Source organism: Triturus cristatus, chromosome 1_1 (genome assembly GCF_964204655.1).
Source record: "Triturus cristatus chromosome 1_1, aTriCri1.1, whole genome shotgun sequence".
In the NCBI taxonomy this organism is placed as follows: Eukaryota; Metazoa; Chordata; class Amphibia; order Caudata; family Salamandridae; genus Triturus; species Triturus cristatus.
The window spans coordinates 5,167,840-5,192,814 of record NC_140579.1 but is presented as its reverse complement, the minus strand read 5'-3'; the positions used below and the strand labels follow the sequence as shown (position 1 = coordinate 5,192,814).

The following is a 24,975-nucleotide window of genomic DNA, read 5'->3' as shown; positions in this document are numbered from 1 at the left end:
AGACAAAGATCGATCAGGGAAATTGGCTTTGGGGGGTCAGTTTAAGGTGCAGAGGTCAGTTTCTTACAGTTTATTTCAGAGTCAAAAAGAAACCTAGTTAATGTATACATGAACTAAGAAGGCCAGGCCACTTTATTCGCCAGGCTACCTTCACAGGCCTACGTGAGGGCAACACAAAATGGTGGCACAGAACAAAATGGAGTCAGACTTGAGAATTACAGAACCTCAGACTTGTACGCAGTATCAGAGAAAAAAGGACCACAGTGATCTAAATAAACGCACCCAAGTGGTTTATTAGATATATACAACTGAGTTTGTGGTGGGCGCGCAGCAGTTGAAGGTTTAATCTGCTGGCAAATGTCACAAATAAGAACATAAGGGAGAGCTTGTTTATATAAACTGCACCACCAGTAACGTTGTAACAGATATACAGTGGCTGCAACACCGGCGTGGGCAGAGGCCATACCCTCGTGAGCTGCTAATATCAAAGATGGTCTGCAGTCCGCGTTGGGAATCAATCTGTCACCAACATCGTTAATCCTCACTAACGGGACGTTATCAGGACTTAAGTGATAATGGTAACGAGAAGGGAAACCTCTCGGGTAATTAGTTCCCTTCTCCGTAGCAGCGATAGCTGCCAAGAAGTCATCATCGATCTTAGTTTTGGATCTTGTAACTGCTGCAACTAAGTACGTCGCCACTGCTGTTTTTGCTGCCTCGTCAGCCAAGCTGTTTCTGACAGCATGGGCACCAAATTTTTGGTGACCAAGAGTGTGAATTACATTCACGAGTGGCAGTCGTTCTTTAAGTTCTGCCACTCGAACCCAAAGCATTTTATGGTTAATAGTGCTACCTTTCGAATCCCGATATTCATTTTTCGACCCAAAATGTAGATTGTCGTTGTAGGATTGAACACAATAAAACAAGTCACTTACTATAAGAGTAGTCACACGAGGGTCAGCTAATTCCAGTGCAAGCACCAGAGCACGAAGCTCCGCTAATTGTGCGGTACAATCACCCAATGACTGCGTATGCACGACATCAGATTGGAATTCACCATTTACGAATGTACCCACCACAATTGCGCAGGCCGCTGAATAGGCATGCTTCGATCCAGTCGCCGGTTGCGCGGAACAGTCAGTGTAAATGACACAATGGTAATCTTCGAGCGGGCGCAAAGACAGAGGAGCTGGATGAACGAATTCATACTGCAAGTACTCCTGAATCTGTAATGAGGCATCAAAGATATAGGTGACATCAGGCGATGTCAAGGAAGTGGCCCATTGTATCCACCGTGGATGCAAAGCTTTAGAATTTGGTACACTCGCTTTTGTCACTGCCTCAAGGGCAGGATATGGTGTGACAACCAACATGCGTTTTCCTTGCGACAGCGCTCGTTCTTTAAGAATCGCCATCTGCACCGCCATTAGAACTTTCTCGACAGAGGAAAAACGCAGTTTCAGTCGAATTGTACAGGTGTGATTTGTAGACAATGGGGACAGTATCGCCCTCATTGAACGTTAAGTACGTGAAACCCACTGTGCCTGGCACAATTCTTATCACCAGGCTAGTGCAGTTGTCACGTGTCAGTAAGTATTTTGAAGCAAGAAGATCAGCTTGCAGTAATTGCAAAATAGCTGAATGCGCCGGCAGCCAGCACGATTTGGAAAAAGTAGGTTGTACCAAGGCATAAAGCGGCTTGATACGCTGGGCATAATCAGGAATGTACGTACGACCGAAATTCAGAAAGCCCAGCAAAGATTGCAATTTCTTCAGTGTTGTAGGAGCGCGCAGGCATGCGCACTTCTCTAGAAAGTGAGGAGCCAAACCTCGACCTTCATTGTTGAGCTCATAGCCCAAGAACAGCACTGTAAACTCTGCAATGTGAGACTTCGCAAAGTTAAATTTGTAACCGAAGTCTGCTAACATAACAATGATGCGATCAACGCGACTCAGATGCGGCCAAAACTCGTCGTCTGTGAGATAGATATCGTCGACATACGAGTACGCATCAGGGTCAATGCTCTCTAAAAGAGAGACTACACGTGCGGCAAAGACGCCAGGGCTATTTTTGTAGCCCATGGCTAGTCTTTTAAACTGTTTTTGTTTGCCGCCCGAAGTAAACGCTGTCCACTGACTGCTAATAGAGGACCGGTTATGGCTTTTAAAGTGTGGTTTTAAACCTTTTTTGCATGAGACTATCGACGAGAGCCGAACTGTGAGTATTCTGTACCGCACAAGTCCGGCAATGAGAGTTTAAATGCCGGTAATCTAAAACTAGGCGGTACGACCCATCAGGCTTCGTCACAGTGAATAAAGGATTATTCATTGGTGACACACATGTTTCAATAACTCCTTGATATTCCAATTGTTCAAGGATTTCCGCGACGTGAGGTCTAGCTTCTCGGCGCATGGGATATTGGGGTTGTGGCTGGGGCTCAGACCGCAATGGAATCTCATGGTTGGGGGGACAATTTATCCCAGCCGACTTGAGTACGATATAACTCTGGTGCAAGCACCAGAGCCCACTCCTCAGCGAACTTTTTAGCTTGGTCCTTTGGCACTGTGTGCGCAAAGGACGGGAGGATTACCTCCTCCCCTCTAGGAGCATCTAAAATGAAAGCCGGGGGCCAGTCTGCCTCCGCTAAGAGTATGTCATAAGAAGAGGTCAGATTATCCAAAAAAATCCCTTGAATTGTACGTCATATGTCACCTTCAATTAAGAGGACTATGTCATATAGTCGGTCAGGGGGAGCCACTCTAGTGTCAGAAGTATTAACAGTAATGAACGTGTCAGTTGCTGCCGCCTCCAGACATGGACGCAGTGCTTGTCGCACTACTGTAACTTCCGCCGCGCTGTCGAGCAGCGTTATCGCCCATGTCAGCTTCAGAAGCTGCGTCCGCACTATTTGTGGCATACCTCGCTGTTAGTGGAGCAACCTTCTTCTTTTGAAACGGGGGCCGTTGATGTGCAAACTAGTCTTGCTTGCCTTTACCGTCAGTCTGACGGGGTTGCTCACGTCCTTGTTGGGCACCCCGTCCTTTCCCACGGTCTCCGCCACCGGATTATGAAGCCGATGTTTCCTGTGAAGAACGAGGAGAACGTTGTTCAGAAACCTGAAATCTATCAGGTGACTTAATACTAGAGCGATCGCGCAGATCATATGTGCGTTCACTAGTTGACTGAACGGGTGAGGCAGGACGAGACCCATGTTTCTGTTGCTGCTTCCCCTGTTTCTTTGAACGCCAATTTTGTTTCGGAAAATTTGGGCGTTTGTCGTCACCAGACGAGCTCACCGTAGTTTGCTGTATCAAATCAGGAACTTTCACTGTTGGTTTAACACCCAAGGCACTACGACCAACAGTTCTATAAGCTTCCGCAATAATTTTTGCGAATCGCTTGGGTCTGTCGAGTACGTCCACGGCATCTAATTTATTAGCCACCTGGAATTGAGGTTGCCCATTACCATGGATGCAACCACATCGAACATCCCGACAAGTCGCATTCCCAATTCCACAGCTGCCTCCGCTCCGTGATTGTCTTGAACACGCTTAATGACGGAGGGGAGCACGGACATAGACGGAGTGCCAAAGCACTTCGAGTAGGTCGCAGCAAAGACCTTGCCCCAGTTGTCGCAATCGGCCATTTCTGGGACTAAGTCTTTCGGCAAACTAATGGTGAGTATCCTGTGTTTCTCCACAGGAGTAGTATTCGGAAAAACTGCTTCCAATTGGTCAAATTTCTCAGCAAGCCAAGGTAATTCATCCTTATTTTGGTGGCGCTTGCCCATTACCGAATTAACCATAACAGGACTAATAACCACTGCGTGGTGATCAGTCGGTTGTCCCGCAATAGCAGGTGCCCCCACCTGCACGTTGCGTGACACGTACTGCACTAAAGCCCTATGCACTGTAATAAGGGCTGTGTAGAGCACACGCCACTCAGCCACCGCCACATGTAGATAGCGGGGATGAGGCGTAAATCCGGCTAGCACCGGCCATGTGGCTCCTGCTATGGACAAAGGGCCCATTCTAGCCGGTGTAACCGCATGGGGAAAAGGGCGCCATTAAACCAAATACTATGCTGCCAGGCAGAAATAGGAATTTCTTGAGTCCTATATGGCGTATAGTTTGCAGGTAGCTGCGTGGCCGTATAGGAATGAAACGTATCATCGTCTTCATCCACCGCCGGCAAAGTCACCCAAGAGTAAAACAACTCATAAGGAAACGCTGCGTCGGCACTAACCACAAAAATTACAGCCATTCCTTCGTCCGGCACCCCATACTGCGTCAAGTGACGTCGTAGAGATGCACGACTATGTGCCGGAATATCGACCGCCATATGGACACAGAAAGATGATCTACAACGAGTTTAATCAGTAGCACTAGGGTTCAGACACCTTTTGAATGATCAAGCTTGAATGAACCTATTACGTCAGTAATAGGTAGGTTAAAATCCATCACTCCCGTCATCCGGAAACAAGAGTGAGGGTGTCATGGACTAATACAAGCACTACTAAGGTGTTTCAAATCAATAGACCAAACGTTAGGTGCGCCATGTTGCAGGGATTCTGCTCATGCACAGAACTATGCGCAGGAAACCAGGACCTCAGTGAATTGTGGTGTACCAAAAACTCACCTCAGAACCCAGAACCCCTATCCGACCAGCATCAGTGTCCCATTCGTTATCCGTATTATCTCAGAGGTCCCAATGTATAGACAACCCAGAACAAGCGACTTAGAGTACTCTCAGGAATGGTGGGAATTAGAAATACCTGTTCGTTATTATTCTCATATCAGTCCACAACAAGAGTAAACAAAGACACGGTAAAGTTTAAGGAGTTTATTTTATAAACCTTGTGTCCTAAGATGCAGTACTTTGGCTAACATAAGCACGCAAACGATTAAAATCAAAACCATCAGCATTGTTACAATACCATAGAAAATGAAAGGAGAAATCATAATACAAATGATAGTGGAATACAACCACCTTCCTTTCGCTAGTAAACTAATATTATTATACCAATAAAAGGTCTCTAGGCTTCAATGGGGAACCCCATACCGTAAAGATCAGCTTAGTGGGATCACATCACAGGATCAGGTGTGCTCTGCTCCTGGGAAAGCTCTTCTTCAGAATGTGTGTAAAGCATGCAGACGGCAATATTAAAAGCATTCGACTTTCAGGTATTTGCAGCTGCGTGCGTGTTATGGCTAAATAGTGGGTCGATCAACCTGAATTCAAAAACATGCATTGTCTGGCGACCCAGACTGTTTCTGTACACAATGTTCAGACCAAGGTCGCAGCTCACGGCTATGGATGTGAACAACAGACAGTTCTCATGCGAGCCTGCAGATTTCAAATAACATCTAACTGCAGTGTCGTGTGCAAAAGCAGCAAAAGTGGCAAGATGGCTTTCTAACATCTAACGCGGTTATGCTAACTTAGCTATGTATGTAAAGGGCAGCCCTCACTACAGGGAACCCATTTCTTGGGGCCACCAAGCTGGGGCCCATAAAATCTGGTTATTCCCAAACAAGATGTCTTAAGTTTTCGCAAAGTTACGTTATTGACAATTTTGGCTCATCCAGTGACCAATTGCTACCATGCAATTACTTAAATTTACGCCAGTGTGAATATTTTCGGGAGACATGGCAACCACAATCTGAGTGTAATCGATGTAGGAGGTCAGGTCAAAACCAAAGGATCTCATCAAGGCTGCCAGAGGTTTAACATGTACGTTAAAAAACGTGGGGCTAAGGGCTGACCCCTGCTGAACCACTCAAGGCGGACTAAAGGGTTCCGATACAAAGGGATCAAGGGCCACCATCTATTTCCTTTCCGAAAGAAAGGATCCTAGAAGTTTGAGGGTAGACCCCTTGATACCGACAGCCCTGAGACAGTTGATCGAGATGTTGAGGTCGACCTTATCAAAGGCTGCTGATAAGTCAAGGAGCACCAAAGGTGCGCTACTACCGCCACCCACTCTAGTTCAGATTTCATTGGTAGTCTTTATCAGGGCTGTTTCGGTACTGTGACCACTCCCGAAACCGAATTGAATGGTATCTAGCAACAAATGATGAAATAAGAATTGACCCAGTTGCTGATTCAATGCTTTTTTAATCATCTTGGCAGGTAGGGGTTGGCGGGAAATAGGTCTATAGTTGTTTGAATCCCCAGAATTGAGATTGGCGCTTTTTTAGCACAGGATGGGTGTAGGCCTCTTTCCAGACCAAAGGAAGAGTCCAGAAGACAACATAGCTTTAAAAATCATGGTCAAGTATTCTGACACCATTTCCGCAGCCATGTTAATGATAGAGGGAGGACACGGGTCCAAGGGAGAGCCTCATTCAGTTGTTTTAATAAGCGAAGTTACTTGCTGTGGAGTAAGAGGGGATACATTTGAAAAATATGGATTTTCCAGAATAGGCATATTTAGGGGGTAATCGTCCAGACTAACTGGTCCATTACAATGGCCAACGTAACGGTACACGGGACCGACCTCCAGAGTTGCGGCGGTCCCGCCATGGAAATTAGGATGCCACCACCACCCTGGCGGTGACATCCCGCATATATTACATTGTGGCGGGCGGTGCTGTAAGCAGCACCCGCCGCAATGCAATATATGCATGTTGTGCATTGGCATGCACAACGTGACAGGCACCGCGCAGTGCCTGCCACCTTGTATATGCCAATGTTGGGGGGTACCATGGGTACCCCCCAAGTGCAGACCTCCACCCCCCCCCCGGGGGCCCGCAACGCCCCCCCGAAGTGGACTCCGCATTCTTTTCCATGGCAGAGTCTCCGCCATGGAAAGGCACTGAAAATGCACCACCATATTGAGGGCCTTTTCCGCCCGGCCGGGAATCCAACGGTGGAAAAGCGGCGGACGGTCTTTCCGCCGTGATGCCCCTCCCCATACTAATATGGCGGGGGGAGAAGATGGGTAATTTGGTGGGCGGATCGCCACCGCTGGCCCGGCAGTGGCGATCCGCCAGCTATGCTAATAGGCCCCTAGATTGATGCTTCTCTCCAAAAATGTTGTATATTTGGACTACTCTTATCCATGAAGAAATGAGCCGAAGTGTTACAGAAGTCCTGGAAGTTGTTGTTCCGGGTACTGGGAGGTGATGCCATGCTAACCACAACCTTAAAAAGCTCTTTTGGAGAATTATTGGCATCAGTTATTTTTTGGGTAAAATATGTTGACTTTGCTTTAAGCACAAGGTTTTTATTATACATGGCATGGCTGGCCTTATATTTGTCTTTTTCAGTGGAATTGTAGCCCTTTCCGCAGAGTCCGTCTTGTTTTCTGCCTTCTTGTTTCTGCTGCCTTGGGTTTTCAGAAAACCAAGGGGCAGTGGGTTTGTTTCTTCTAGGCTTCAAGGTCTTTAAAGGGGTGGATACTGCTATGGCTGTTGTATTTATTCTGTGCATTTGCGAGAAGAAACTTCTGCATTCGTATGTCTGAAATATAAAATCATCACAGTGCGGCACCTAAGAACATGCCAGTAACTTTAAAAAATCCTGTACCCAGATAAAATGTCAGATGTACTGCCAAAATAGCATGCTTTAAAAGTTACTGCCCAGGTAGTGTACCCTTCTGGCATGCATTTAGATGTGTTGCTCTGATAACTGCAAAAGGCATCTTCATGTACCTTTGGCACTAACATACACTTTTATGAAAAGACAAATATAAAGTATGTATCTCAACCTATGCAGTGGCGTAGCAAGGTCAGGTGGTACCCGGTGCGGAAAATTTCTTGTCACATCCGCCCCCCCCATTGCACCCCATCCCATTCCTTATCCATAGGCTCTCCACTACACAGCCGCGTTTTGTTGCATTTGTTGACTGAGCTAGAGAATGGGTGGGGAGAGAGCTTTTTATTTTAAAACACATATTTTTGCCATTTTGTCACCCCCCTCAGTGATGAAACCCTGGGCGGCCCGCATCCCCCTTCCTACACCAGAGAACCTATGTAGGCAGTTGCGTAATATGTTTACGGTTTTGAAAATATAGACTTTCTTCTTTTAGGAGAAGTTTCAAAGTTATCTAGCATGTTTGAAGAAAGAACTGGAGGATACGCTAGAACTGCATCGCAAAGAGGAGACGAAAGTGACACAACAGGAGGTAAGAGAAAACTAATTGATATACCAGTAGCTGGAGCAAGCACTCTAAATATTGTCTTGCTTTACAAGTTAACAGCAAGACCAAAGAATATGTGTCGGGGGGGGGGGGGGGGGGGTGGTCTGCCATACCTAGATTTGGGTTTTCTTGACTGTACTTTGAAACTATCACCTGCAGCGTGCACTCATGTAAAGGCATAAAGTCACTTTAAGACCCCGTGAGTATTCAAGAGTTTTTCTCGGATGTTGTGTAAAGGTGAGAAACTGTTATCCTGATTTGTCCTTAGATGTCTTCTCTGGAGAGGCGACCACTGTCCAAGGGGTGATGGTAACAAGGATATTATTAAAGTGCATTACTACCTGTTAAGGCAGAAGTCTCCATCCTTTGCTATAACAAGAGCTACTTCTGATCAGTGAAAATATTCCCAAGCTGCAAATGGCTTTCGCCATTGTTACAGTAGTGACCATGATCCAGGGGGAAAGGCAAATTTACATATTCTCCCTGTGTCACAGACTCGTCGTCACAGACACTAATTCATACACTCATTCATTGGTGGGGCCCATAACACCAACATGCACTCGCCTCACTTGAATCCGCACACAGGAGAAAAAGCACTGGACAATATGGTGGGTACCTTATTATCTATCAGGATTACATTTCTTTACCTTATATACATTATATACATTATATACATCTGCGCCTATCAAATCCTGAGCTTAACATCAAGACACTCCACCACTTGGTCGACGGACCAATTAGTTGGACTGGTTGATGGTGATTTAGAACCTGTTAAAACACAGTTAAAGCCTAGGAAACATTTAATTAATTTTCAGTACTCCATTAAAGAATCACAAACTCATTTCTTATTAATTCAGGTCTCATTTATCTTGTATTAATTTTTCCTCTACATTAGCTTTCAGGCTCTACAGTATTTAAATTTTGACCATTTATTTCCGGGAACAATAAACCTTAAAACCTAAGCATATATATAGATATATATTATCTACTGGTGGTCGCCAGTAGATAGTTATAGTTAGGACCGAGTTTCCATAGGAAATCTGAAAATTCTATTTTGAATAACTTTGGCGCCGGTTGACGAATCCTCGTGAAATTTTCAAAACTAATGGAGCGCTCCGCTCAGCTCCTACCCTGAAAGTCTCGGGGTGATTCGTCAAGCGGGGGCTGAGAAAAAAGGGGGGTCCCAAAACGCGTTTTCCCCATGCATTTTCCCATAGGACCTTTAGTCGAAGGTACAGCCCGAACGGCTGAACAGAATTACTTGAAATTTGGCAAAGAGGTAGTCCTCAGGTCAGGGATGTGCCTCTTGCATATATGGAGTCAATCTGTTCAGTAGTTCCTGAGAAAATTGCAGTTAAAAGTACATAAATATCTATAGGCGTGCACCGTGCGCGCACCGTGCTCGCGCACCTTAACGTGCGCGAGCATAATTCTGATTGGTGGTTACATGTCAGTCAACGTTCGAATCGGTCAAAATCAGGAAGTGTCGGCCGCCATTTTGTGTGTTTTGTGTGTGACAGTGAAAAAGAAAGGTGGAGAACGTGAAAAGGGGGCAGGGTAGAGAGTTCCTGACCCCCTAGTCTTTGTCAGGGGGTCCCTGAAGGACCCCGAAGGGTGAAAAAAACATTTTATTTTTTTTTACAAAAATTCGCGGGGTGCGCGCATGGTGCGCGCACGGTGAAAAACCTTAAAAAAAAAAAGATATAATAAAACATACATAACTTGGCATTTAAAAAACCTTACAAATTCACTTAAAAAACCATAGGTTTCACACACGTTATAGTTAGGAATTAGCATTTAAAAAACCTTGCAAATTCACTTAAAAAACCATAGGTTTCACACATGTTATAGTTAGCTGGACATTTCACTCATAAAAAACCATTGAAATTCCCCCGTTATAGTTAGTTCAGATAACTATAACTCGCGCGACCGCCACTTTATCACAAGGATGATGTCATCAGTGATGTCATGAGTGATGCCACTGACCATGTCATTAGTGATGTAATATGTGACGTCATGAGCAGTGGATTGCGGGCGCGCGAGTTATAGTTAGCTGAACTAACTATAACGGGGGAATGTCAATGGTTTTTTACGAGTGAAATGTCCAGCTAACTATAACGTGTGAAACCTATGGTTTTTTAAGTGAATATATATATATATATATATATCTCATTTACATTTATAGTTATCCAATCTCAAAATTGGTGACCCTCGAATCGCATGGATGCAATATTCAAAGTCCCCACTACAATCTCCAAGGTAAATTGTGCGAACGCAGCAATAATCAATCATCAGATGGGATAGCTTCCCCAACTTAAAGAAACCCAAGGCAAACCAAGGAAATCTTCATCCGTTCAACGCAGACTCAACGCCATAGACAATCCGCCCAATTCCACACCCCCTCTGGGCAAATGAGGTCTTTTATACCCTTTTACCCTATTACTTCAGATCAATATGTAACAAATTTAGGGATAGAAAGTGTTCCGATTGGCTAATCCAATCCAATTTGTAAGTTCTCGAGGATTTCTCATGTTCGACCAGTTTCCCATGAGACCTGGCATGGCCAAGCGTAATTGTATTCTTTCGTCCATGGTTCACAGGCAAAAGTTCCGGAGTTATAATAATGCTTTGTTCATTGAAGAGTTCATACTGTTCATCACTTGGCAGCCCTCCATGCTCCTATCCTTGACAAGGGACATACTGCTTACAGGAGCTGGGGTCACTTGAAGATCTCCATAGCCGTCCGATTCTGTGCAGTAGTCATCGCGCTCACATGACGGTGGCCATACCGGAGCTCCATCTTAATTACTGCTGCCTAGCAGGCCCGAATGCCAACTTAAGCAAAAACAGACATAAAGCTAATTAGAATATAGAAATAAAGATTCTAATGTTTAAACCCACTCTATTCCCGATATATTAGTAATTTCCTAGCCGGTAGCAACATTTAAAGCAATAATACTCACCATTCGGCAGCACTTTAAGCACAAATATCACAAAAGCCACATGAATCGTGCAATTCTCTATTTCACCACATTCTAGAGTTAGCTTGCATACCATCGTTAGTTATTTTAATGATTTTGCCATGCAATTTAGCATTTAGTCCCTCGTGTATCTTGTGTTTATCAAAGTGTAAATGTTGATTAGTCTCTTTTCACTTCAAACCAATTAGTACAAGTTAATTCTTAGAATGATTACATAATTAGTCTCATGCAAAATAGAGGAGGTATACAACATTTTGTTTTACCTGCTCCATCAACCGCATCAAAGACAATCATCATAGTGGCCACACCTTGCAAGATTACTAGCAGTGATCACCTGTCATTCCAACATATATCGAGAATATTGATTAATACAATAGTATGAAATTACGTAGGTGTAAGTAAGTATAGATTTACTATCCTTAACTCCATGTCTACATATATCTGCAAAAAAACTAGATGTGGAGTTAAGAATGTAAATAAAGTTAAACTCCCCTATAAATAATGACCGTCCTTGAAGTGGCTAGACCCTCTGAATTACTAACTGTCCTGGGCTGCACTTCAGAGAGCTACTAGTAGCTCAGAGCTGTTTGAGACCCCTGTTGTAAGGAATCTTAACGGGGTGTCTCGTGTAGTGTCTAGTTCCCCCTAGTATTTGGTGTATTTTCCTGTGTGTGTAGTTTGACCGTGGTCACAGGGGCTGTCTGCATGGCTCCAGCTTCCACTGCAACTTCCCTTCATTACTGTTCTTAACCACCATGACATCCAAAGTTTGTCTTTGGTGTCCAGCAGAGCTGGGATTTCAAAGGATGGGTCCATCCTCCGGTGCTGTAAATCCACCCATGGGTGCTCGGTAGGGCAGACGAGCAATCGTAAAACCCAGATGCCGTAGTTACCTTTTTTCTTTACAGAACGTAAGCAATCGCGGCATATCTCCACCTCACCTGTTATTTCAGTGAAAAATATTTCTAATTATATTGTGTACTATTATTTGGAATTGCAGAATCCTCAGCCATCCGCTCATATTACTTATCATGTATACAATTTTGAAAAGTTACTTACATGGACTGGATTTTTTCAGTAATCGGATTTAAACAATTGATCACTCTATATCAACAGTGCCGTTTTATCACTGTTAATGTGTTTGAAACGGCCTGCCTTGTTCAGTCATATAGGTGCTTCCAACCACGTGACTAGAAGTGTAGAACTGGACTGAAAATCCTATCTTACCAGTTAGCCCATGCCCCATCTACTTCTTTCTTGTTATCCTTACCAAATTTGGTGAAAAAAGCAGCACTTTTCTTCAGAGGGCTGGCAAGCCAGAAATTAAATGAAAGGAGTGGCTACGCATTTTTAAAACTTTTACTTAACGGCAATTGATGCAAGTGGTTATGAGCCTCCAAGGAAATTAGCCTTGTTGTTTAATCATTTGGGCATTGTGGGCCAAAATGCCTTGATCATTTTCTGATAGTAGCTGCTCCCAAGGAGGAAAATTGTATTTGTAATGTTTACATTGAGGCAAAGGAGAGAATGAAGAAACAATATTCAGAGGAGTCCAATGTACTTGTAGTAAGGTAGTGTAGAATATTTTATTCTGATCTAAGAAAGGTTTATAATGTTTGTTGGAGAGGCATCATTCCTTTAAATGGAAACAGTCTAGTGAAGAATCGGGGGAGGAGGCTTTGTTGCTTTACAAGTCTTAGCCTCTACCTGTGAATTTGAAACTAACAAAGATATCTATGTAAGAGAACAGTTTGTGTTTAACTGTTATTATAAGAAAACACAGGAATGTCTGTTGACATGAAGCAATCCTACTCTGTTAGAAGTTATTGACATAGCAGAAGCATAGAAAGGTATATTGTTTGATCGTAAGCTTTGCCTAATCGAGGTGGTTTATCTCCCATCAGTTGCATTTCTACAGAACATTCTGTTTGTGCAAGGAATCTTAAGACTGGGAGACATAGGAAATCCAAAATCACTAGTTATAGGTGCGGTTCTAGGAGTCATATTGGTAACAGTATTTTGTGTCCTGCTGTTGATAAGAAATGCAATAATTGGAGGAAGATTGGACATTTCCAATCAGTGTGTAGAGCCACTTTAAATGTACCTACGAAAGTGAAAATGGTAATGTGACCTTGCGAGAAGAATGTGTGGGTGCGTATTCGCAGGTGTGTGTAGGAAAATTTGACAATGTTCTTTTGACATTTGATACTGTGAAAGATTCTAGCAGAAGTAAGAACATTAAGGCACCATTATGTCAAGCACCTGTTGATGGAAGTTCACTGTTATTTATGGCAGAGTCTGGGGCAACCGTTACCATTTTGTCTGAAACTACAGTTTTGGTCTAAGTCATGGCTTTGATCTACTGATGTTAACCCCAAAGAGTTTGGAGATTAGGACATTAATATGCTGGGGTATTTTGAAGCAACTTTGGATGTTTGGGCACAACAATTTGGGCAAAGATGTATGTGTCTGTGAGAGGTTGTTACATTGTGGGATGGAAAGATTTAGCATGGTTAAGTATCCTTTCAGATCATGAGAATGCCCTTGTAATGGGAGACATTCCCATTTTGGTGGTGAGTCCTGATGAAGATGTTGTGCAAAGAGATGTCTAAGTATCCTGATGTATTTGCGTATGAAATGAGTATAATCTAAGGCTTTGAGCACAAGATTAGGGTGAAAGAGAAAGCTGTGCCAAATATACATAAGATTAGACCAGTACGGTTAAGTGTAAAAACGGATTTAGAAATTCTTTTATATAAAATATACGCTGAAGGAGTGATCAAACCTACTGACTCCTCAGAATGGGTATCCCCAGTAGTCTTGACATGTAAGTGGACAGGAGAATTATGCATGAGGATCTGAGATCTTTAAATCGGAACTACTTGGTGGAATGTCACGTTCTGCCAAGTATTGAGGAGATCTTAGCTAATGTTGGTGATGCTCAGTATTTTTCCACTATAGACCTGCATTCCGCATACCATCATATTCCCTTGAGCACGAAGTCACAAGAACTGACTATGTTTGTGACACCGGTGCTTATAAGTATTTGCGTTTACCGTTTTGCTTAGTATTAGCGGCCAGCATATTCCAGCGTATGATGGATGTTTCGTTTGGTGATCTGGAAGGGGTGCGATCTTTCCAAGATGACATTCTTGTTTTCACAGAAACTCTGGAGGAGCACATGGTAATGCTTGAAAAGGTGTTGGGTAGCTTGGTGGAATGAAGGATGACAGTCAAACCTGAAAAATTTAAATTACTGGTTCAACAGGTTGATTATTTGGAACATACCATTTCAAAAGAAGGTATTAAACCAAGGTTTTGCAATCTAGAAGCTATACAGAAAGCACACCACCTGGTGATAAAGATTCTTTACACTCATTTCTGGGATAATGTGAATACTCTGCTGGCTTTGTCGAAGGGTATGCTTTAACTGTGCAACCATTGCAGTCACTTCTGCAGAAAGGTGCAAAATTAGATCAGGTCAAGCTAACCAAGCTTTAGAAAACATTAAGCAATGGTGGTGAATGCACCCACACCTCATCCATATGTACCCACGGGAAGATCCTTTATTACAGTTGATGTGAGTTTGAAGGGAATAGGTGCAGTGTTTAAGCAAACTGTGAATGGCAGAGAAATGATAGTTGCCTTTGTGTATAGAACACTCAAAGATGCAGAAGTCAACCTCAATACTATCAAACGTGAAGCCTCGGCTTGTGTGTGGGCGGAGCAGATGTACATTTGGGGTAGGACAATTGATGTGTTTATGAATCATAAGCCTTTGGTGTATTTTTTGAATGGAAATGGCTTGGGCAAGGCTTCTGCAAGTTTGGTATGTTTGGTACAGGAATATGATCTGTACGTTAAATATATTGAAGATGGAAAAGCTTTAGGGCAGATTACCTTTCTCGCTTACCTTTCCCTGATCAGGATTTGTTTGACTGTGTGGTGGCTGTGATTGATGCAATTTCTGAATAAAAGCAATATATCACCGAGGAAGAATGGAGTATTGCAACTTCCTGTGGAGTTGCACAAAGTGTTGAAATTCATAAAGGAAGGGTGGTCACCTTTCAGAAGCCTGGATAATGAACTTAAGGGCTTTGGGCAGGTCTCCTCAGAGCTCACATGTGAAGATCAAATTTGTTTAAGAAACAGATTGTTCCTCCTCCGAGAGGTACGTTTGCTGAGTTATGGATAAAGGGGGCGTGGCCTTCAACCACCTCTCAGCAATCCCACTGTGTTGGGCTTACTGGAGGTAACTGGAGGACTGGTTGGCCCCTAAGGACCCTCAGCAGCCAAGGGGACTTCACCCCCAACCATGAGCGCACCAGGAGTAGCGTTTGCCGAGTGGTGGAGAAAGGAGGCGGGGCTTTTTTTTTCTTTTCTAGTTCAATTTTTTAGGAAGAGGGGCCATGTGGCACCCTTTCCCTGGACCATTTTGGGCCTCATCCACAAGGGCTTGTGTTGCGGTAGAATAAATATAATCTCCAGCCACAAGTGAGTAGTAAGCTTGAGAGTAATGAGCCCACGACCGCTCTTCCGATGTCCCCGGTGTCACTGCTCCGACAGAAACTGTTTGATCAGAACACCCAGGCCATGGACACGGAACCGGAGACATACTTCAAAAGAATAGATTTGTGCTCCTGAGCGTGAGCACAAAAATACATTTGTACTCCAAAACGGAAGCAAGGGACAAGAACAAGTTGTCCTTAACAAAGACAAAGTCAACTTGTTCACATAACAGCCAGCCCCTTTTGTTTATTTTTTATATTATTTCGGCCCCAGGGACCCCTTAACCCCCCCCCCCCCCCAGCCTTTCTTTTTTAAATATTTTTTTAATTTAAAGGGCTAGGCTGCAGGGTCCCAAGCGGGTCCCCCGCTGTTTACAGCCCAGGGGAGGTAGTGGTCCGAGAGGGGCCCCAAGAGCCCCCCTGCTTCGTGCTCACCTGGGGGGGGCTTTAAAAAAAAAGGCGTGCAGGAGGAACAGGGTCATGACTGATTTGCATATGGTTTGGTCTGAACTGGGGTGGCGAAGTGAGCTAAAGAATGATGATGGATTCAACCCAGATCTGAAACTGGAGTTGAGTGTCTGAAAAGTTTCAGTGCTCCGTCCATCATCTCCTTGTGTTTGCTATGTTCTTCCGATACTTACATACTCTGGACTGCTCTATAATTGATTGCATCTTACTCACAGTGCACGTACAGATGATGTCCACATAATTTTTCACACAGGTCGATGAACTAACGGAGATGTTGCACGTGATAACCTCATAGTTTCACCACGTCTGTGGCACAGCACCTTGACCTGCTGTTCTTTGGGTGGATATTATAGTTGATCCATCCGGGCCTCGAACACATTAAGTTTACCAAACTATAAGACCTTGAGTGACCCATGATCACTGCCCAGCCTCACCAGACGTATTGTGGCCCACCCTGACTGCGTGAAAGTTAGACTGACAGAGGTTTTGGAGTTTTACGCATGAAGACTTTGTATTCCAGCAGTACAGGCAAAGGACTGCGGCAAGCAGTTGCTGCGTAAAACACAACAGTTCTCTTGTGTCTTCTACTGACTTTTTGAATGCAGCAGGGGGTGGTAGAGGATAGAGTCGGCACGGCACTGCCTGGGCTGCTCCATGTAGGAGCAAGATTCTAGATGGTGCCGAGGAAGGAGTGGGGTGCTTAACCTAAATGATAAAGAGACTCCTCCCTGCTGTGATTTAAGCTCCTTGATATGGGACCTGAAGGCCTTCATTGTAAGCTGAGCATGAGCAAATAGTGCACACCGTCTTTTACAGTGCAGGACCTATTAGATTTGTTAATTCCTGCCTCAAGTAGCAAGTGCTCAGGTTTGTCTGTCACATAGATTTGTAGATGGATGTTTAGAGGATTCATTTTGTAGCCCAAGTGGTTAGAAATATTTTGTTTACTATTTGATCTGAGGTTTTGCCAGGCGTGGCTTTGTGCACATACATAGGCTGTGAGGTCTGTAGGAAACAGATTGCATTCTCGAGTCAGTTTGTATTGCATTTAACATGTACTCTAAAGTGCGTATCAAGAGCAGTACTGCTGAGCATCATGTATGTTGATGAAAGCCAAATGTACCTCTCCCTAAAAGGACTCTTTCCTTTTCCATTATTCGTACTCTTGTCGGATGGACCAGACTGCCTTTGCTTCATACATTCTGTGGGTAGGAAATCTCTCTCCAGACTTTCAGACCCAGCTCTAGCTCGATGCCAAATCGTGGGATTTCAATCGAATAAGACCTCTCCTTCATAAACTACAGTCACGGCAAATATTATCACCTCCTCCACTTCCAAGCAGTGTCCCGTTAAGTCTCTCCTCCATTGCTCTTGGGGCTCCCACAACATGCCATTGTAGGTTACACAAGGAGTACCCTTCTCTGCAAAGACATCTGCTGTCTCCAGCCCTAGCACCACATCTGTCTTCCGTATTCCAATCAACAGATGCTGAAGCTAAAGGTCCTTTATTGGCTACAAAGCTGCAGCATCTCCCATGATCTCAACCTCTTCCCCAAATAGACAACGTACCGCACCCTAAGATCAGCATCTGATCCCTGTGTTGCCACAGGGCAACTCAAGACAAAGGGTCAGTGCTGTGGCACAATTACAACTTACCCATAAAGCTTGCGATTGAAGCTTGACATACAGTCCTTCCATTCTCTCTCAGACAACACAGCTCTGTCTTTGCTCCACAAAGACATCAAATAGTAGTACAGGGAATGTCCATGTCAGGAAACAAACTAATTCTATGCCTTCTGCTGTCCTACCGGACACCCCTGTCTCTCCTATAACATATATGATGGGCCTCAATCACCCAGTGAATGACAAGAAAACCTATGTCAGCCCCAGAGTCCTTGATAAGCCTAGTGCATCTTTCTGAGGTGGGAGCATCGTAAACATATGATTTCTTTTTATGTTTTAGGCCAAGTTCAAGAGCCAGAGAGAGCAAATCACTAATGAGTTTGAGAAGCTCCAGCAGTTTTTGGAGCAGGAAAAATGTCGTCACCTCAGCAGCCTGGAGGAAGAAGAGAAGAAAAGTCTGCAGAGCACCAAGGAGACAGTAACAAAATTAGAAGAACAGCAATTTGTCCTAAGTAGCTGGATTACCGAGATCGAATTGAAGTGTCAGCAGCAGGATGTGGAGTTATTGAAGGTAAGAAAAGGTTATAAATCTAGAGACCATGAAGATCAGCAAACCTTCATTAGTGCAAGAAAGTGCCAACATTGTAAGCCGGATCTAGTGGGAGCGATGCATGCTGCCACAACTCTCTGAACCCACCACAAAACATACGCAAAGTCATGTGTTGGTTACAAGTAAACCCAGTCTCAAGTCAAATAAAACTTTATTTGGTCATTTTTGACTATAAAAGCACATTTACACACACCAAGGATAAAAACTATGCAATGCATATTAAAAGGGCAGGTCCAATATTTCATATTGGACCTATACATGGCAATTGCCATGTATAGGTTTCTAAGCCCTAATATATGTTTGAATTATCGAGCTAGGACTACTGCACCGTCATAGACCTAGATAAAGTACATTTTATACAGTACTAACACGTAATTAAAAACAATGCCCGCTAGAACATGACATTTCTAATCCCGGTTCAGTGCATGATCAAAAGTTTCCTTCGTCGTAAGGCTCCTGCTAAAAAACTCGTAACCCCACAACATATCAAAGCTGAGGGCCACGTTTGCAGATGCATCAGAGCTGGTCTCACTTGTGCAAAAGGATTTTTTTTTTAAAGTTGTAGGATATATTTTATCCAGGGATCGTTCTAAAAACCACAATGAAACATAAAATGTAAAAAATCTTGGTTCGAGAAGTCATCACAAGAGCAGGGCTTTGGGGCCCCTGGCTTAGACAAACCCTCGGGGACCGCGAGACCGCAGTGGATGTCATTAAACCTAAATCTGAAAACGATAGTGAAAACTTTTAATATAAGACAAAAAGGGTTGTTCTAGGGTCCTATGACTTAATATCATATGTTGTCTTATCGTGGGTGTATTAAGTTCGCTATTTTCCCTTTCCACCATCCTCCTGTTTAGAAATTGTCTTTTGATATCTATCCGCTCTCCAGGGTGCATTTGTCTGGGATGTGTAAAGAGCTCAGGGTGCCCTATTTTCGCTAGCTGCTGAGAGATGTAACCTAGCCGGGGACGTCACCAGCTCTATCTCGCCTCATACAATCTTCTAAAATGAATTGGTCCAAAGAAGGAGTGGGGCTAGACCATGTTTTTAACAACCATATTAAGGGTCCACTGCTATACGGTCAGAAATGTAACCCTGCCCTAGTTCCTCGTGCACCATATAAGAAGGGGTGCTGGGGGTACAGCTAATGTTTTCTGCAGATATTTATTTTTTGCCCCTTGCAGATCGCCGGCCTCGTTATAGACCTCGTTTCTCGTTATAGACCTTCAATAGTGGTCGTAATGGCTTACTCCCCAGTCTCCTGACAAAGTCCATAGTCGCTCCTGCTGCTCTAGACAGGGTGTTTTTCTTGAGTATTCGCTGAGCCATCCATGACCCCTTTTCATCAAACAAAATACCCAAATAAGGAAATGTAGCAACATTTGTCAGTTCTCCACCTTTACAAATAAGCGTACTCTTGTCACGCTTTGTGTTACCAGTTGACATTATATGGGACTAAGAAAAGTTAATAGAGAGGTCAAGTGAAACCATAGAATCAATAAAAGTATTTACAAGTCGTTGCAGCCCCATTGGTGTCCTAGCAAGTAAAACTGCATTATCTGCATAAAAGAGAGCAGGGATGAGTTTAGAGCCTGCTCTAGGGATGTCTTGGCCCGCAGTTGACAGGACAGCCCGCAGATTGTTAATGTATAAGGTAAATAAGAGAGGGACAAAAATACATCCCTGTCTCACCCCTCGCTTAACCTCCCAAGATTTTGTAAGGGAACCATTTTCATTGTATCTGGCTGAAGTAAACCCAGTGAAAGAGGACTGGGATAAGAGATAAAACAGAGATGCAGGATATGGACACTGTGACTTGTAGCCATTGCACCAGAACTTAGACGGACCATCAACGCCTCCTTCACGTCCGGCATCTTCCCAGACAACTGGAAGTGGGCGGCAGTTAAACCCCTCCTCAAGAAGCCCACGGCCGACCCAACGGACCTTAAAAACTACTGGCCCATCTCTCTCCTCCCTTCCGCAGCCAAAGTCAGAGAGAATTGTGAACACTCAGCTGACCACCTTCATCGAATAGAACTCCATCCTAGACGCCTCCCAGTCCGGATTCCGCAGCAACCACTGCACCGAGACCGCTCTCTTCGCCGTCACAGACGACATGCTCCTGCTACTCAACCAAGGACACACCGCGGCCCTCATCCTTCTAGACCTCTCTGCAGCCTTCGACACCGTCTCCCATTGCACCCTCGCAGCCAGACTTCACGACGCTGGGATACAAGGAGCCGCCCTTGACCGGCTCCGATCCTTTCTCTCTGGCAGTTTGGAGGAGCTGCCATATGCTGGTCGCCCAGCTGGTGCCCTGAGGAGCTGAGTAATGCCCCGTCGCCTAAGGAAGTGGTCAAGAACCTAGGTATCAGAATCGATCAGAACCTCACTCTAGATGCTCATGCCAACACCACTGCTGGCACCTGCTGCTATATTCTAGGTCTACTTAGAAGGATCTTTCCCCTGCTACCCCCATCCACTAAAAAAACGCTGATGCACGCCCTGATACTAAGTAGACTGGACTATTGTAACGCTTTGCTTCTATCGGCCAATGAAGCCTCCCGTAACAAGTTACAAGTAGTGCAGAACACGGCCGCTCGCCTTGTAGCAGGCGCCCCACCTAGAACTTCTTCTGTTCGTCTTCTCAAAAAACTCCACTGGCTCCCCGTGAGAAAGCGGGTGAAATTCAAGATAGGCTGCACTGTCTTCAAGGCCCTAAATGGCTTAGGCCCTTCCTATCTTTCTAATAAGCTAATCGAGGACACCCCCTCACGTTCTCTCAGATCAGGTTCTAAACTCCTACTATGCACCCCCAGAATTAAAAAAGCGCGCAGTGGTGGCAAAGCTTTCACTCATCTTCCCCCCGCTTTTTGGAATCAGCTACCTCTTCAGCTTCGCAACTGTTCGAACTTTTCTCAGTTCAGGAAACTTCTTAAAACCCACCTTTTCTAGCTCTCTGTTCTGGCTATTTAGACTACCATCCCAGCGCAGAGATACCCCCTTGGGGTGATTCAGCGCTAGATAAACCAATAACCTTCAAACTTCAGAACCTAGAGGATCAGACTCCCTCCCCTCCTCTCCAAACCCACCAACATCAACTGCGGAGTGCCCCAAGGCTCATCACTCAGCCCCACGCTCTTCAACATCTACATGGCCCCCCTCGCCGCCATCGTCAGACAGCATGGGCTCAGCATCGTATCCCGGGCCAACGACACCCAGCTCATCCGCTCACTCACGAAGAATCCCGAAGACACCAGACTCTGCTTCCAGGAGGGAATGAAGAACGTGGCAGCCTGGATGAACGACGGCTGCCTTAAACTCAACTCAGAGAAAACCAAGGTCCTCATCCTCGGACCCTGCAACTCCGCCTGGGACAAGTCCTGGTGGCCCCCCGCCCGCGGAAACCCTCCCACTCCTACAGACCACGCACACAACCTCGGCATCATCCTCGACTCTTCCCTCTCTATGAACCGCCAGGTCAACGCCGTCGCTTCCACCAGCTTCAACTGCATGAGCATCCTCCGCAAGACCTTCAAATGGATCCCCCCGACTGCAGAAAGACCGTCAACCACGCGCTCATAGCCAGCAGACTGGACTATGGCAACGCCCTATACGCTGGAATCAACAGATCTCTCCTACATAGGCTCCAGACCATCCAAAGAGCGAACCGCCAGAAGCGTCCTCTGGACTCCACACCGCGAACACATGACCCAACACCTACGAGACCTCCATTGGCTCCCTGTCAAGAAGAGTCACCTTCAAACTCCTCAACCATGCCTACAAATCCCTCAACAACATCGGACCCAAATACCTAAACGAGAGACTATCCTTACACGTACCCAAGAGGAACCTCCGCTCTGCCGACCTCGCCCTGGCAGAAGTCCCCCGCATCCGCAGAAGTAGAACAGGCAGTAGAGCCTTCTCCTACATCGCAGCCAAGTCCTGTAACAAGCTCCCCGTGAACATCAGATGCTATCCAACCCTGCACACCTTCAGGAAGGACCTCGAGACATGGCTCTTCGACTGATCCGGAGCTTCCCCTCTCCCCCCGCGCGCATTGAGACCCTCACGGGTGAGTAGCGCACTATATAAACCCCTGATCGATTGATTGATCCGGTGCTTTCTGAAGTTTTGCTTCTGGTCAATAAAGGGTGACATTCCAAAAAGCAGGCCTCTGAGGAAGCTGGGAAATTTTGGGGTGTGAAAGATGAGTTGGGGGTGTGTAGTGATCTTTTTGTTTGTGGGACAAGATTGGTATCCCCTCTTAAGCTCCGCAGTAGCTTGATTGATTTGGTGCATATTTCTCATTTAGAGATGTTCAAAACAAAGGAGAGGCTTCGCTCCTCTTATTGGTGTCCTGGGATGGACTTGCAAGTAGAAATTCTGGTTAGAGATTGTTTGTTTGGCATGTGCATTGTGCGGGAAGTCAAAAGTTGTGAGAGTACAACCCATGGTGGTCGGAGAATTACCTTGTGGACCGTGGAAGGAAATACCCTTGGATATTCTTGGCCCCATTCATTCTGAAGGGCAACAGCTATTTGTCATAGACATGTTTTTGAGATGGCCTGAAGTTTGCTTCACGAGTGGGATTGAAACTAAAAACGTGATTGCGTTTTTAGAGAACCTCATGGCTAGGGAAGGTTACCCAAACACCATCTTAACTGACAATGGTGTTCAATTGGTTTCACAAGAGATGGAAGGAAGGTAGGAGGAGGAGCCAGCTCCCATCATGGCCGCGCGGAGCTAATGCTCCATTGCAAATTTTCTTTCCAGCCACCTTTACGGCGTTCTACCGCACTGTTTTCCCACCCTTAACCAAGTTTCCGCAACCGAAAAAGCGGGCGGCTCACCTGGAGACCTGTTTTCGCTTTCCTCCGATCACGTCCTCCGATCGAGCACAGCCGAAGTATCTGCCGCCTGGACTGCAGGGGGGAACAAGATGGCGCTGCGGACGTCTAATCCAGTGGGATTCCTACAACCAGCACTGACCCGTGGAGACTGCTTTGTATGCAGCGACTAAGGAAGCAGTTTCCCTATCTCCACAGAGGCTGTTAGATAGCCGGGGTATAGTCTCCCATGCTCATGATGAATTCCCCCTATGATGCCAGGGACTAAGACGCACGGAGATCGAAGCCGCAACGTGTGATCTCCCCGACGCAGTCAGCGAGACCGGGAGGTGAGCGAAGCTCTGGGGCCCACTTTACTGGCCAGCTGAGGTGATCCTGGGGTTAGTCACAAGTGGGGTCTCTCCCTGGGAGGACAATTTGGCAGAGTTACTTGAAGGTGGGTCAGGCAAGGGCATTGCCTGACCCTAAAATGGCGCCCGGAGCGAGGTTTTGGCGCTTACATCAGGGTCTTCACCGAATGACTGATTTCTCCTCCACGGCCATCTTTATGAGAGGGATACCTGTCTGTTCTTGGCGCTTTCAATCAGGGCTGTGGCCATCTGGTGGTGCTGTGGTATTGATACCGGGTGTTTTCACTTCTCTGTTGCTCTAGACTGGGAGTCCCTTTCATCTACACTGCCAGTTTCTTGGTAGACTGGCCTGCAGAGTTTATGCCATACCGCTGAAATGGGGGACAGAGTCTGCATGCTCCTCCCGCTGAGTGAGCTTCATCCAGCTGGTGAGAGAGGAGTACCGGATAGCTGGAGGTTGAGGCGGGCGGCGTTCCCCAATACCACCTGAGCCTGGTATGGCTGATGGAATTTTTGACAATGCCCTCTGACAGAAACCTTATATGTTATACTGACCGGGATGCCCGAGCAACGTGGCCGTTGCCTGGTGGAGCTGTATTGGCAGCTACAGAGGAGATTGACTTTGGTTTCACCCCTTTAGCCGTCACCTACCCAGCCAGACATTGGACATTGTTTTTCCTCGTCTCTCCGCTGTGTCTCCTTTCCCTCCCCCGCCCTCTCCCTACGTGATCCTGCGGATGACTCCCCTGTACAGCCCTACACAACCTTGTTTGTTTTTCTCCTACACCCCTGTGGCCTTAAATGGCCCCCATAACTATGCCCTTGTCCAAAGCACTCCTACTCCCCTTGTTGGGGATGGATCCAGCATCGTTGCCCTGGAGTCTCAGAGACCCCTCTGAGAGAGTCCACAGTGACAAGGGTGTCACACATAGTGGAAGTCTGGGACTGATCCACTTACCACTCGGAGCCGTCTCCTACCCTTCCGGACGTCTGACACTGTGTTCCTGCTTGGTTTCCTCCCCCATCCCCACCTCTTCCCTCCTTCATTCATCCTTCATTCATCAGAGAGTACCTGTGACCAAAGGACTCCTCTCCCCTTGTTGGGGAAGGATCCAGCATCTTATGCTCTGGAGTCTCAGCGACCCCGCACCGTAGAAATGGGAATCGCACAAAACTGAGGACTGAGAATGATCCCTGTCCCACCCAGCCGGACGTCACTCAGTTACTTCCCCGTCTCCACGCTGTGTCCCCTACCCCCTCCACCTCCGCTTCCCTCCTTCATTCTTTGGCTACCTCCCTTTTTCCCTTCCTCTCAACCCTGAAGTCCTCTCCACCTGCCTGCTTTGTCTATCCTTATGCCCATGCTCCTCTTAATTCTCCCTCCCATCACACTTTTCATTACCCCCTTACCCCTCTACTCGCCATTAACCTAAGAATG

At 45.7% G+C, this 24,975-nt stretch overlaps 1 protein-coding gene across 1 annotated transcript in view; it reads left to right on the top strand.

Annotated features, from left to right (window-relative positions):
- Positions 1-24,975, top strand: part of LOC146869070 (E3 ubiquitin-protein ligase TRIM39-like) — a 183,767-nt gene that overhangs the window by 41,053 nt on the left and 117,739 nt on the right. Inside the window, exons 2-3 of the mRNA XM_085653375.1 lie at positions 8,034-8,129; positions 18,065-18,295. Coding sequence (XP_085509501.1) covers positions 8,034-8,129; positions 18,065-18,295 — 327 coding nt within the window. The remainder of the gene's footprint in view (positions 1-8,033; positions 8,130-18,064; positions 18,296-24,975) is intronic.